We start from the raw sequence: 15358 nt of genomic DNA on the forward strand, positions 1-15358 counted from the left end.
AATAAATAATATCCTACATTACCGGAGAAAGCTTTCTTTGCATTTACAGCTTGCAGTACTCTGCACTTGTCAGGAGTCTGTGTGGATTTCAAGTGTTTCCAAGTCATGAGAACCCAGTTCCTGGGCCTCCCATTTACAGTCCGTGAAGCTCACTCACCTTCCCTGAGCTTTATCCTCCTTAAAACTCTCTTTTCAGCCATGCAAGGCTATTGTAATGATTAAACTAGGTCATGTATATAGAAGCACTTTTTATTTTTTATTAAAATATGTTTGACATGTAGCATTGTATAAATTTAAGGTGTATGACTTATTTGACACAGATTGTATCTTATGATTGCCATCATGGCAATAATTAACTCCTCTGTCATGTCACATAATTTCATTTCTTTTTGGTGATTGGAATAATTTAAGATCTAGTCTCTTCGCAACTTTGATGATTGTAATACTGTTGTTAGAAGCACTCATTATGCAGCAGAGGGACTTTGAAGATGTATGGTAATGTCCTTATAAAATTAGTGTCATCTGCAGTATTTTAAAATGCATTATTTTCCATCTTTCAGTACTGTATGGGCCATGCACTGAGAATTGTTATAATGTCTCTCTTCACGCTAACTTCTGTATAAGGTGGGGACGGGCTGGAATGGAGTGATCTTTAATGCCTGGGAAGGAGAACATAACATTCAAAACAAGATCATTGGAGAATGAGAGCTGGGTTAAAATGACAACTGTATGCATTCTTTACTCTCAGACAAGTTAGTAAAGTCTTTATATCTCAGCATCTCATCTATAAAAATGTCCCTACCATTCAGCATTGTTACAATGAATCAACGAGGTGATGCCCAGAGCTTGACTCAGTGCAGTGCCCAGTACATGGTGAACCCCTGGGGCATACTGTGGCTCTAATCTTATTTGTACTGTGATATAAAATACTTAGTTTCTTCGGGAAACACATATACACGCTCAGATTTCTACTGTTGTTACCCCTGTGCTAACTTGTAGTCATTATAAAATATGCATTTTTGGATTTTATTCTGTCCTGAAGGTGGTGATGAAGCATAATGCTGTAATAGAACATTTAAAACAGAAAAAGACCATGACTCCAGCAGAAAGAGAAGAGAATCAAAGGTAGGGAGAAATGTTCGTAACCCATTACACAGGCTCTCACTGTGCATCAGTCTCTTCTCTTAAAGTGTGCGCATGAACGAACACACACACACATGCGCACGGGAGTTCTGAGTTTGTGTTTTATCCTGATTGGAGTTTATTAAATCAGAACATTCAGTACTAATAGACGCTTGTGACTGGTTTTGAAGCACTCTTTGAAGCTCTCCATTCCCAGAAAGTTAGTATCAACAATAGAGACATAGAAAAATTATGTCTTAAGCCCAGAATAAAATGCCCAGCATTACATAGGTTGTGTATTTCTCTCTAGAATGATTGTCTGTAACCAGGTGATGAAGTATATTTTGGATAAGATTGATAAAGAAGAAAAACAGGCAGCAAAAAAACGGAAGCGAGAAGAGAGTGTGGAACAGAAACGTAGCAAACAGAATGCCAGCAAGCTCTCTGCACTGCTCTTCAAGCACAAAGAGCAGCTCAAAGCTGAAATACTGAAAAAGAGAGCACTGCTAGACAAAGATCTACAAATCGAAGTGCAGGTAAGAAAGTGTTTTCTATCCTCCTGTGTCCAGTGTTCAGCATCGGATTTTACTTTTTCTTCCCCCTTTGAAATTGTGATTAAACTTAAAATCTGAGTTTGTTTTCTAGAATTTACATTTTTGTTCCTAGAATAAGTAGTAAGCAGTGGAACTTATGTCTTTTAAAATAAGATAGATGTTTATGTATACATGCATATTGTAATCTCTGAACTAGCCACTTGGAGAGGTCTAGACTTTTGATTAAAACATTTGAGGATCCTCTTGACTGTAGTTCTTATTGTCTGCAACATAGTCTTGCCAAAAGTTGCCAAGTTTCATGAGAAGAGTAAACAGAGAAACTGTGAAATCATGTTAAAGGAAAAATTAAGTGTGTCCATTAAATAAGGCCAGATTTCTTCCTTGCTTGTAACTGATCCTGCAGGCGTGGCTAGTTCTCTGTATACTTGGAGAATTTGTTGAGAAATGAAAGATTACTCATACATATTGAAACAGTTTTTTAAAAGAGAAGTAGGCTATCTAAAGCATCTCTAAAAATGTCTTGTACATTTTGAAAAGTGAGAAATATTAAATTAGAAATATTAAATATTAAATTAGTAGGTCATCCTACTAATGAACATTGCATGTAACTCTGAGACATTAGAGATCTTTGCACTGAAGTCAGAAACTGGTGGTAATTCCCAGAATCATCACCATTACTCAGCATCTCTGGAAATTCTAGCTAACATGTTAAGCAAAAAAAAAAAAAGCAAAACAGAAGATAAAATTTGTTATTGTGTATGGTATGATTATATTGAAACCCCAAAGAAAAATTATTAAAATTCAAGAGCGAGTTCAGTAAGGTAGTCACTACTAGATGAATATTGAGGTGTCACAACCATTGTCAAAGGAAACAAAAATAAAAGAGCCAATAGTCTGTGGTGATCCCCCCTCAAAGATTACCATTTTAAAATAATTTATATTCATATATATTATTTGCAATATAGGTATTTACCTAAAACACATTTTAATCAGAATCACACGGTAAACAGCATATGCTGACCATTTTTCTGCGTTCTCTATACTATGCTGCCACTTAAAAATGCTGTTACTACTACAGATACTCTAGTGTACAGCAATGGTGTTGTTTCTGACAGCGTATTGCTAATCTAATGAGGGAGAAAAATTGTACTTAAAATATTCAGCATTATTTTAACTAATAGAATGTATTGCTAGGATGATTTCCTTTGAAGAACAACTTTCAAATTTATGTATACTAGTATATTTTAAAAATTATTTTTAGTTGTAAAGCTGGTATTCTTATTGTGAAGATATGCAGTTGGTCCTTTATATCTACCTGTTCTTATATAATTTATGATTGCCTTCTTTGAAACAAATAGACTTCATTTTTAAGAACAGTTTTAAATTTACATAAAAGTTATGCAGAAAGCAGAGACTTCTCATATGTTAATGCTGTCATAGGAATGTTCTTGAAGGGATGGTCAAAGTGTGTACCCTTTATACTGTCTTGACAATCTTAATTTTCCTTAAATTAAATTTATGTTTATAAACTTAATGTTATAAACACATCATATTATTTCGGAAAATGAAACTTTTTTAATCATCATTTCTAAGAAGTTGTAGTGCTTAATACCACAGGTGTGTCTATAAAATGTTTCACATGGGAAAAAGGGAAGATTGTAATTTGTGCAAAATTTCTTTTGAGAAGATAGCTGTCCTTCAAGTCTTAAATTCTAGACATAGAAGCACAGTAAATAAGGCGCATCTGTCTCATACTCCGCTGGTCAGGCCACGTCTGGAGGGTCACATCCCGTTCGTGTCCAGTATGTCCAATCTCACTCTAAGGGGACAGAAGGCGACCAGCCGAAAGGAAGCAGCCAGCGCGTGTGGACACTTGAAACCACGTCCTGAGCGGTGACTGCAGTGGCCAGGCAGGGCCCTGGCATGTCAGAAGGACCGTTCTTTTATACACATGCTCGTCTCTCTGTCAAACCTCCTTTGACGATAACTCGCAGCTTTCTAATTGTTGTGTAATTATCATTTTCTGTTTCTAGCTGTCTAGTGGGTTTAAGGTAAAGTAAGAACCCTCTTGGCTGGAGTTAGACTGAACTAGGGAACTCCTCGGACAAGGGAGGGGAAGGAAGGTCGTCTGGCCAGGACGTTATGTAAATCGGTTGATGGTCTGGTGTTTTCTTTAATTGACGACAGGAAGAGCTCAAGAGGGACCTGAAAATTAAGAAGGAAAAAGACTTGGTGCAGGCCACAGCAGTAGCTGCCACCTGCCCCGCAGCACCGCCCGCACCTCCAGCCCCTCCGCCTTCACCTCCGCCTCCGCCTCCCCCGCAGCACCCGGGCCCCCTGGCCACAGCCACGACCACGCTGCCTGTGGCTTCCCAGAAAAGGAAGCGGGAAGAGGAGAGAGACTCCAAGTCCAAGAAGAAGAAAATGATCTCTACTACCTCAAAGGAAACTAAGAAGGACACAAAGCTTTACTGTATCTGTAAAACGCCTTACGATGAATCTAAGTGAGTAGATCTTTCTGAGCTCTAGTTTATTCTCTTAAAAGTGTAGCTAAGTTTCCAGTTTTGAAGAAAATGAGGATATCAGTAGCAGTGTAAATGAAAATAGTTAAACATAAGATATTTCATTTGTGGTCTTGCATCTGATATTCTTAACCTTGACACTAGAATAAAAATTCGTGTTTTTTTTCCCCCACGTGTTCATGATTCATGTTTGTCCTTCATCATATTCTTTTCTATCAAAAATAAGCTTTCTGTTGCTCCTTTGCTGTCTCCTTTTCTCTCTGGATCAATTCCAGATCAATCAGTAATGCTCTCTGAAGAAAGAGGGGTGTTACTATCACCGCCCAAAGTTGACATCATCCTTTCTGGAATCTTCACAACCCCATGATTACATCCAACCCTAGAGACAACCTAGATTCAAATGGTGGAAAGGGCTTTGAGTTGGAGTGGTTTGGGATTTTTATCATTTAATTGCAAGTAATTCTATCTTTTTGCAATAGAATACTGTAACCTAATATTTTTGTCCAAGTTCCCACTTTCTTATTGGGGACAGAAGTCAGAAAAATACAAAAAGGAGTTCTTTCACTCATTCCTCAAGTATGACACTCAAAAATTTGATAAGCACGGCAACTGGAAGCTGTTTTTGATAGTTGTGACTTGTATTTGGTTATATATACAAGATTTGAGAGACATTAATCCATAAATGCGGTTACACTTTTTTTTTCCTATCATTTTTATCACTCAACTAGGTATTAAGCTTCCATTTTCAACATTCAGATGCAGGCCAACTTTTTAAAACCAAAATTAATAGCAGTATTAATTTTACAATACCCAAAAGTTTGATTATGCTAAAAAGTGTGATCATTTAGAATTAGGAATGCTTAATGTCTACTGTAAGTAGATGCCTAATCCATTTATAGAATAAAATTGTCTCTTTAATGATGTTTAAGTTGTAACAGTGGAACTACTTTAGTGATGCAGTTTAAATTATAATCTGTTTGGAAGTGCTAAATCAAAGCTTTATGTTGGTAGGTTTAGCTGTGTGTTGAATTAAATGCAGATCAGTATAGGCATCTTCACTTTTCATTGTCTTACCTTATGAGAAATTCGATGTGATATAAAAAGTAGAACCCTATTAACTGATTTTCCCCATGGTTCAATACACGTGTGCCTCCCCTTAGGCAAATTATACTAAATGGTTTATAGAACAAAACAACATGATTTACTTTCTTTACAAAAGGCTCTGTTTATGGATTTTCCTTAAATAACAAGACACTTTGGCCTATTTAAAATATTCAGATCATGGAAATTCATTTCACACACAACTTTTAAATTGCATAAAATGCGGCACACGTACATATGTTCATTGTATTGAGATTGTTATTTTGTGGATATTTCATATTTTTTACTTTTTTTCATTATTAACATTTCAGTATACCAGGTTCATCCATTCCCTGTTCTAGTTGGGGAGAGTTTTTTAAGGAGTGTTCTGTGATCTCTTATACCAAACTAGGCTGGTTTGGGAATCTAGTGAGAAAGACTAAAACCTGAAATTCAAGTCCTGAGCTTACTTCCAGAACACACAGCACACTGCCTGCCTGGGTGAAGGCAGCATGCAGAAACACCCCAGGGCCTCCACCCGGGGCAGTGCAAGTCGTGTGAGCGTTGTAACTCACAAGAAAAGTCTATTACTCCTTGATGCTCAAAAGCAGGTTAGTTGGAAGCTTGAGGACTATTGCGATTCCTCTAGGTGAATCTGCCAGGAAATACATTGGGTAGAACCAGGGGTATCAGCAAGGCCAGTCTCGTTCCCTGCAGTTCACGGTCATCCTTGCCGTGACTCTGACCAGCATTCCTCCAGAGCACCCGTCAGCACGGAAGACACACTATGTGTTTGTCATAGAGACAGTCTTCACTGTGCTGTTTGGGATCTTACACGACAAAGGCCTCGAGGTTGACTAACTGTGGTTACCCACAGTGACACAGTCATATGGCCCCGTTTTTAGATTAACAATCCTTATATCACTCTCCACACAGTGTATCCCTGGTTTTGAACGGAAGTAGTTTCTCACCAGCTAATAACCTGGCCGCTCTCCACACTGTCACACACATTCTACTGACTGAAAAACTGGCCCATGTCGTAATCTTACTGCAATTAAATTCCAATATTTATTTCGGAAACTTGGTAGACTCCCTACATGCGCCTTTTTAATTTCCTTCTTCATCTCGCATTGTGACCATTTTATCTTCTGCCCCTGGCTGAACTCCTGCATGTTCCTTGCAGTGTAACTTCTACTTGGTGTTTGCGCTTTGCTTTGTTTTCAAATTTAAATCGTGAGATACATTTTCAAACCTATCTAAGAAATAGCCCTGACTTTGAAATGGCTTCTGTGGCATAGGTTTGACAGATGTAAGTCTTTGATTCTTTGGCTTTGGTTTTTGTGCCTGTGACAGTTTTACACGCATTCATTAAGAGGGAGACATTACCATCGGTGTGTTGTTTATTTTTTCAAATCCCAGTGTGTTTTTTTTAAAGACCCGCATTTCACTCAACAGTGTATTTGTTGAAATGGATGTGAGCGACTTTTATGTTTCCACACTTGATACAGCATCAAATGCTGCAGTTTGTCAGGGTTAGAATGGCTGGATTCAGGATGTTTAGCTGACTCATTGCAGAAAGTTACCCTGTAAGAACGTGAATCAGGACAGGGAAGACAGATTTACGTACCATGCAGCTCAAAATGACAACTACATTGTCATTTTCATTGTGAATGCTTTTAGGTTCTATATTGGCTGTGATCTTTGTACTAACTGGTATCATGGAGAATGTGTTGGCATCACAGAAAAGGAGGCTAAGAAAATGGATGTGTACATCTGTAATGATTGTAAACGGGCACAAGAGGGCAACAGTGAGGAATTGTACTGTATCTGCAGAACACCTTATGATGAGTCACAGTGAGTTCTGATAAGAGCATCATATTTAATAATTTAGGAAGCCAAATTGCTCTGACTGGTTACTTATTTTATTTTAAAATAAAAAAGCAAGATACTTTTCTGCATATATGATACACTTACATTACAAATTCCTTTCCAATTTTTTTTTTCTCTTCTTCCCTCTTTACCTCCCCTTCAAACTTTATGCTGCTTCATAGTGAATGTTTGAGATGCATTGGGGAAAATGTGGTTTAATGGTAGACTTGATTCTTCAATATGTAATGCAGAAATTAATGAGATTAAAATAGCCTGACTTGTTTGGACTTTTATCAGTGTTTTGAAATGGTGCTTTATTGCAGGTTAGTAAAACACTAATTTGGGAATAAGCTCTGAGACTCTGTATTAGCTTTTAGGATTTTGAACTCCCAGTTGGGTGGCCAGTACCAGCTTTCCATTTGATATGGTATTAGTTGAAAGATTTTTGTCTTTATTTTGTTTTGAGCTTTAAAGTCAATTAAATGTCCTACTTTTTTTTTTTTATCATATTGGTTCTCCAATTTTGACAGTGGTCTTAAACCTTTAATGCTTGTTCTTAACATCGGAGATACTAAATTAACACATTGGAATGTCAATCTTCAGAAGTATTAAAATAATTATAATACTAAAACTATTTTATATCCCAGGGTTAGAGTATTTTCAGATGCATGTTTTTTGTTTTTTTTTTTAAGTAAATTATAAGTCATGTCATGCCCTCTGTTTTGAACTCACATTTCCATTTCGGATCTTGCAGATTTTATATTGGCTGTGATCGGTGTCAGAATTGGTACCATGGGCGCTGCGTTGGCATCTTGCAGAGTGAGGCAGAGCTCATTGACGAGTACGTCTGTCCACAGTGCCAGTCAACAGAGGATGCCATGACAGTGCTCACGCCGCTCACAGAGAAAGATTATGAGGGTCTGAAGAGGGTGCTGCGTTCTTTACAGGTGAGAAGCCACTCTCTGTGCAGCACTGAAAGATGAAGTCAACCAGCATGACCTAGGAAACACTTCTGGGGTTTGACCTTTCCAGTCTTCAAGGACCTGATTATTTACCGACTCCCAGCTGAAGTCCTCCACATGCCATTGTCATGACGTTGACCAGATCCACAGGCTAGCTCAGCTGTTGTCTAGCTAATGCTCATGTTTAAAATGACTGGGTTTTTTTTTAGCCTAAATTTTATTTTTAAAGGAAACTACAATACCATCAATTGAAAAGCAATTTGATTAAATTCTAGTGAGATACAAATGCTTATCTAAGGCTTTGAGGCAAAGCCTTCCCTCCCTTATTAAAAATAAGAAGGAGATGGGGGTGCCTAATAGGATTGCCAAGTATTAGAGATGTATTCCAGACATAGTGCTAGATCAGCACTGTCTCCCGTGTCATTATAATCAGAAACATTGAAAGAACCGAAGCAAGAACAGTAGTCTCATCATGTGGTTGCATCTTACTTAACTTCATCTCTCTGCCACATCCTTCACCTACAAAAGGAATCCCCACTTGGAACCCCTCCCACTCCAGTTCAATAGACGTGATTGCAGTGGCAGCATCACTAAGTTGGCAGGTCATCAGGTAGGGACCCGGAAAAGGCGATGGCCCCCCCACTGCAGGACTCTTGCCTGGAAAATCCCATGGATGGAGGAGCCTGGAAGGCTGCAGTCCATGGGGTCGCTGAGGGTCAGACACGACTGAGCGACTTCACTTTCACTTTTCACTTTCATGCATTGGAGAAGGGAATGGCAACCCACTTCAGTGTTCTTGCCTGGAGAATCCCAGGGACAGAGGAGCCTGGTGGGCTGCCGTCTATGGGGTCGCACAGAGTCGGACACGACTGAAGTGACCTAGCAGCAGCAGCAGCGGCAGCGGCAGGTAGGGACCAGAGGACAGATTCCTTGACTGCTAAGCTAGTGCTCCACCATCCCCCCTCAGGGCAAGGTCCCAGGCCTCTGAGCACCATTATTATAGAGCATGTTCGTCCGAGATCATTTGTAACTGGAGCAAAAATCATCCCAAGTATAAATTTCATCCATCAAGTTTAAAACTGACTCTCCAAGTTTAAGGGCTGACTGATGCAGCAACTCAGATGGGAAGCTTAGATGAAATTTTTATTTCTCCCTGACAGTAATGATGCCTTTTTTCTCATCAATATAGGCCCATAAGATGGCCTGGCCTTTCCTTGAACCAGTGGATCCTAACGACGCACCAGATTATTATGGTGTTATTAAGGAACCTATGGGTAAGTGCTTGAGTTGAACTTGAAGTTTTTTCAGAAGTCTAAGCAGCTATTTCATTTTTCATCCATGCAACTGATACATCATGAGGCTGTGTTGAGCAGGACCGGTGGGAGTCTAAACTGGTATAGTCAGTGGTAGGATAAATGGGGAGCACATGTTATAGTTCAAGGATATATAGCTTTGGACCCAGCGGTTTCATCCCTTAGGATTTATATATGCACACATGTTGTTCATCCCGGCAGTGTTTATAATTGCAAAAGTACTGAAAATGAAATAAATGACCGTCAGGAGAGGAGTAGCCAAATCAAAGGATGAGCAGAATACTCTGTAGCTGTGTAAGGAGTGAAATCCTTGAATAGATTGAGGTCATTTTGAACCTCTCATCTTTCCTGTCCTCTCTTCCTCGTCTTTTCCTGAAGGAGAACAAAGGTAGAAATCCAAGAAAATATGGCTTCATTGCCCAGAAAATGAAAATAGTAATAAGGAACAGCTGCAAGTGACTGTATTAAGATGAACAGCTACAGGTGATGATTATATTAAAAATAGTTTATCTGCAAAAGAAGTTATAGAAGTTAGAACATACATAAAAGCTTCCAGAACTGCCAAAAGATTCATTGTAGCTGATGAAAATATTCCAAGAGCAGCTAAGCCTTTTAGATGCATGCACTTTAAACCTTTTCCTCCCTGAATGCTCTCACATTTTGGTGTGTTCTTTGTGTGTGTGTGTAAATTGAAATCATATATATTTTTAAAAAGGGAAAAAATTGAGATCGTGTAGTAAATATGTCTGGCATTCATCTTCCTGTCATTAATCTTCATGCTGCTGCTGCTAAGTCGCTTCAGTCGTGTCCGACTCTGTGCGACCCCACAGACGGCAGCCCACCAGGCTCCCCCGTCTCTGGGATTCTCCAGGCAAGAACACTGGAGTGGGTTGCCATTTCCTTCTCCAATGCATGAAAGTGAAAAGTGAAAGTGAAGTCGCTCAGTCGTGTCCGACTGTTAGCGACCCCATGGACTGCAGCCTACCAGGCTTCTCCATCCGTGGGATTTTCCAGGCAAGAGTACTGGAGTGGGGTGCCATTGCCTTCTCCGATATCTTCATTAATCTTCAGTAACAATTTTAATGGCTTTATATAGTCTGTAAATTGATTATGCCTTAACTTATTTAACCACAGTTCTTTCCTTGAAGAGCTAGAATGTTTTCCTATTTTTTAAATGCCAGCCAGATAAATAGCATTTTATGTAGGTATGTACATAAAGATAATACAGGTCTCCCAAATATACTGTTGAAAGAAAAATGAAAGTTACAAGAGTAATTGCTAGGTTTTAAGCCATAAGCAAGTGTGTTTTCTCAGGATATGTACATGTATTTAAAGATGCATAGAAAATGTCTGGACAAACATTGAATAATTTGAAAATAGTTTCTTCTAGGAGTATGAAGGAGCCAACAAGGTCAGCAGCTTTTATTTTCTTAAATGGAGTTATATATATGGATCATCATGTCCTATAACATATTTTGTAAACTTGTCAGTCAGTAGCTTTGTCACATCAGCTGTGGTATAGACCCAGATTGTTTTTAATTGTATGAAGTTAAGATAATTTATGTAATCACCTCCCCCCAAATGGATTTTTTTGGGGGTTGTATGCAATTTTTGCTACTTATAAGTGACACTTCTGTGAAACATCTTTGTGCATCTGTGCTGTTCTTATTTGTTTTCTTAGTAAAAAATTTCTAGAATCAGAATTTCTCTATCAGAGGGTATGTATATTTTTTAGACTTCTGTTATGTATTTTCATATTATGCTTCAGCAGGTTGAGCCGTTTTCCACTGATGGCATATATCTGTACCCTTTTCTCTGCACCCCTGAAGACACTGAGCATTATCACTCTTGAGAACATTTTTTCTTTGCATATATTTATTTCAAAATGATAGGTTTGAGGTGCAAATGCAGATGTTACGGAAATGTAGGGAGTAAAATGTAAATTACTACCACTCTCATCCTCCTTTAAAGCTAGCCTGTGTTAATAGTCTGATATTATGATTTTTAGTTTCTGCTAATTTGGACGAAAGAAGGACTCTGTTTTTGCCTGTCTTCAGTAACTAGTGATGTTCTTACTGTTTGAACTTTTTCTCTGTGAGCTTCCTATTTATATATTTTGCCATTTTGTTCTTGAGATATTCATACTCTTGTCAGTGTTATTTAAGGGGTAGTTATATTCTAAGGATATTTAAAGATTTATGGTAATTTTGGTCATAGGTAGTTTTTAATATTTTTTAATTCAAATCTATTAATCATTATGAATTCTACTTTTAGAGTTGTATTTTCAGCCTTTCTCCGTACCCCAGATATATAAAGACTTACCTATATATTCTCCCAATACTTTTTTTATTTTTTATTTTTTTCCAATACTTTTTTTTTAAAGGAATATCAAACTAAATTGAAATCATAAAATATCCAAACCTTACTCACATACTTTGTTACAGCTACTCAATCAGTGTTTGCCTGGAACTTTAAAAAAGTCTGAGTATGGTGCTTTCGTCGTGGGCTGTGTTAAGCATTCACTCTTCCTGTACAGCTTACATAACCTGCACAAAATGATATACCCAAATCTTGTTTGGAATTTTATCAAACTGGGTCCTTTTTTACCGTTGTTCCTGTTTATACTTTTTCCCCCTACCTGTAAACACTGGAACTATCAAAGATATGTATGTGTGTGTATTAAAATATATGTATAACGTAAACTTGCCATTTTAACTACTTTTATATGCATGGTTCAGTGATTGATTACATTCATTTTTGTCCTTAAATTTTAATCCACCTAGGATTACTTTGGCATATAGTATGAGATAGAATTTTTCTTCAAATGTAGGTAGGCAGTTGTCCCAACCCAATTTATTAATGAATTCTTCCTTTCTCTGCTTACTTGAAATGACATCCTCAACATATGTAAAATTCATATGCTGAATACAGTCAGGTCTCTCCCTGTTTTGAATTCAGTTCCATTAATGTTTGTATCATCTTGGACAGTGCCACACTTTTCATTATCACAGTTTTATGATGTTTTAAATTCTCATAGATTAAGTCTTCTCCCATCACTTTTATTGTTCACATGTTTCTTAGATACTCTTGAGCTTTTATTTTTTGAATGAACTTCAAAATTATTTTCTCAATTCTAAAATAATTATTGAGATTTAGTTTTGAAATTGTGTTTATCTATCAGTCCTGTTCTTGTTTGTCAGAACTGCAGGCAGTATTCACATGGGAATGACCTTAAGGTTTTGAAAATCTTTTACATTTTGTGTTTTTAAGACCTTGCCACCATGGAAGAAAGAGTACAAAGAAGATATTATGAAAAGCTGACGGAATTTGTAGCAGATATGACCAAAATTTTTGATAATTGTCGTTACTACAATCCAAGTGACTCCCCTTTTTACCAGTGTGCAGAAGTTCTTGAATCATTCTTTGTACAGAAATTGAAAGGATTCAAGGCTAGCAGGTAAGCAAAGGTGTTCAGTGCTCTGAATCAACTCAACTCCTGATGAGAAATGGCTAGATTTGTGTATGATCTACTTAAAATTAGAGCCACTTTCTAAAATTTAAAAAACATTTATCAAATGCTTAAAGAATGTAGGATGTCTTAAATGTCGTGGGGCACATACAAAGATAGTAGTAAGAGTTCTTGCTCTCACTAAGTTTACAGAAGTATAAAAATAACTGTTCTATAGGAGAGAGTAAGGGGAAGACCATAAAGAGGGGATCTTAGCGCATTCTCCTTAATCTATGTTTGTGATGTCTTTGAAATCATGAATTATTTTATTTTTCTGGATTTTTTTTTTCCTTGGGCAAAAACTAGACGTTAATTCCACAGACTTTTTCTTCGAACCTGTGAAAGTCACACAGTCATGTCTGACTCTTTGGGACCACATGGATTATACAGTCCATGGAATTCTCCAGACCAGAATACTGGAGTAGGTAGCTGTTCCCTTCTCCAGGGGGTCTTCCCAACCCAGAGATCGAATCCAGGTCTTCCACATTGGAGGTCATTCTTTACCAGCTGAGCCACCAGGAAAGCCCCTTTGAACCTATAAGTTAAGTTAAGTCGCTCAGTCATGTCCGACTCTTCGTGACCCCATGGACTGTAGCCCACCAGGCTCCTCCGTCCATGGGATTCTCCAGGCAAGAATATTGGAGTGGGTTGCCATTTCCTTCTCCAGGGGATCTTCCCAACCCAGGGATCGAACCCAGGTCTCCTGTATTAGAGGCAGACACTTTAACCTCTGTAGTAACATATAAAAAGCATTGAACAGCTGTGTATGGTATTCAGGTGCTTTGACCTCATGCCTTCTGTTTCTTCAGTACGTGCTCCTCCCAAGCCCATGACTTTCTTCTTCCCAACAGAGTCCCATTTTCCTTTTCTTTGAGAGCAGCCACCGGTCTAGTCCTGGGATTCATTGTTCACTATCTCCCATCCACCAGCCCACTAGTTTGATCCTTCCTAAGTAGTCATAGGATCTATCTTCCCTGGGTAACTCTTGGCTAGGCTGGGGCCTGGGCACCTGTATTATCTAGTGAACTCCCAAGGGACTCTGCATACCAAAGTGTAAGAATCTCTAGTCATTTTTCTCTTAGGAAAATCTTCTGGGTGTTTTGTTTCTCTCCTCCTGTAACAAGGTAGATTGAGACCTGTACTTCAGAGTCAGTCTATTTAAAGTTAAAGATAGGCACAACCCAATCACTTTCTCAACAAAAGACTCTCAAACTATAGGCAAGGCAGGATGGAAAGCAAGTAGGGAGGCTTTGTGAACCACGAACCAAGAGAGTTAGAGAATCTCTAAAACCTTCCTGTTTTTATTGTTGCCTATGAACCCATTAGCTGGAAAACTTAAAATGGGAGAGGACTTAGTGAATATGACAAGAGTCCCCAGGAAAATAATAATAAAGGAAGAAAGAGAAATTCAGAGTGGTGAAAAGAATATGGTAGAAGTCAGTCAGCTGATGAGATTTCAGCAAATCATGAAATATAGCAGACAGAAGGGCGCACTGACTGATGGAGGCAAGTAGGCCACAGCCAGACTCCTCCAGCAGGCTCCTCAGCAGACATGACAGCCTGCTGACTGGTAGGGCACCAGACAGCCTTCAACACACAGAGTCTGAAATAGGATCGAAGGTGAGAGAGTAGGAAGAGAGAAGGGTTAACTGAAGATCTGTATCCAGGCTGCTGCTGCTAAGTCACTTCAGTCGTGTCCGACTCTGTGTGACCCCGTAGACGGCAGCCCACCAGGCTCCCCCGTCCCTGGGATTCTCCAGGCAAGAACACTGGAGTGGGTTGCCATTTCCTTCTCCAGTGTATCCAGGCTAGTCACCCTCATTGACCCCTGTGTGTAGACCTTGTAGGAGGCCTGAAGAACTGGAAGAACACTGGATTTTTCTCCAAAGAAACAGAATAAACCATCAGCAGAGAGCTAGAGTAGACAGAAGAGAATGGGGCCCAGAGTAAAATCCCCTGATACTTGAAGGATCGGCTGCCCTTATTCTAACACTGGGGCTCTCAACAGGGTAATTTGCTCACCCTCTCCCTACAAGGGATAGTTATCAATACCTGAAGACACTACTGTTTGTCACAGTTGGAGATGGTAAGTGGTACTGGCATCTAATAGGTAGAGGCTGGAGATGCTGCTGAAAATCCCACACTTGCATCAGACATTGCAGCCTTTACAGCAAAGAACTAACCAGCTCCAGAATGTCAGTGGTGTTAAGATTGAAAACTGTGATCTAAAGCAAAGCCCGCCAGTTAGTAAGCTGCATACATATGCACAGGGTTCTCCAGGCACCCATCAAGTTTGTGAACTTACTGTTAAGTGGGAACAGACAGACAGGGATAGCCAGATATGTAAGGAAAGCCTGCAGTGCGAAGGTGAAAGGTCAAGGCGTAATAAAGATTCCAGAGAAGTCAAAGGAGAACCTTAAAAAACAAA

The 15358-nt window shown here is 38.8% G+C and overlaps 1 protein-coding gene across 20 annotated transcripts in view; it reads left to right on the top strand.

Moving 5' to 3' along the window:
* The window catches only part of BPTF (bromodomain PHD finger transcription factor), a 134731-nt gene that overhangs the window by 114402 nt on the left and 4971 nt on the right, over positions 1 to 15358 (top strand). For 13 of the 20 annotated variants that reach the window (XM_040244936.1, XM_040244934.1, XM_040244938.1 and 10 more), the window contains 7 exons: positions 1043 to 1125; positions 1433 to 1658; positions 3864 to 4180; positions 6959 to 7132; positions 7902 to 8094; positions 9299 to 9383; positions 12693 to 12879. In XM_040244936.1, the coding sequence (XP_040100870.1) occupies positions 1043 to 1125; positions 1433 to 1658; positions 3864 to 4180; positions 6959 to 7132; positions 7902 to 8094; positions 9299 to 9383; positions 12693 to 12879 (1265 nt within the window). The remainder of the gene's footprint in view (positions 1 to 1042; positions 1126 to 1432; positions 1659 to 3863; positions 4181 to 6958; positions 7133 to 7901; positions 8095 to 9298; positions 9384 to 12692; positions 12880 to 15358) is intronic. The other 7 variants (XM_040244945.1, XM_040244940.1, XM_040244950.1 and 4 more) reach the window with 1 other exon arrangement.

Source organism: Oryx dammah, unplaced genomic scaffold, assembly GCF_014754425.2.
Source record: "Oryx dammah isolate SB20612 unplaced genomic scaffold, SCBI_Odam_1.1 HiC_scaffold_8, whole genome shotgun sequence".
Taxonomy (NCBI): domain Eukaryota; kingdom Metazoa; phylum Chordata; class Mammalia; order Artiodactyla; family Bovidae; genus Oryx; species Oryx dammah.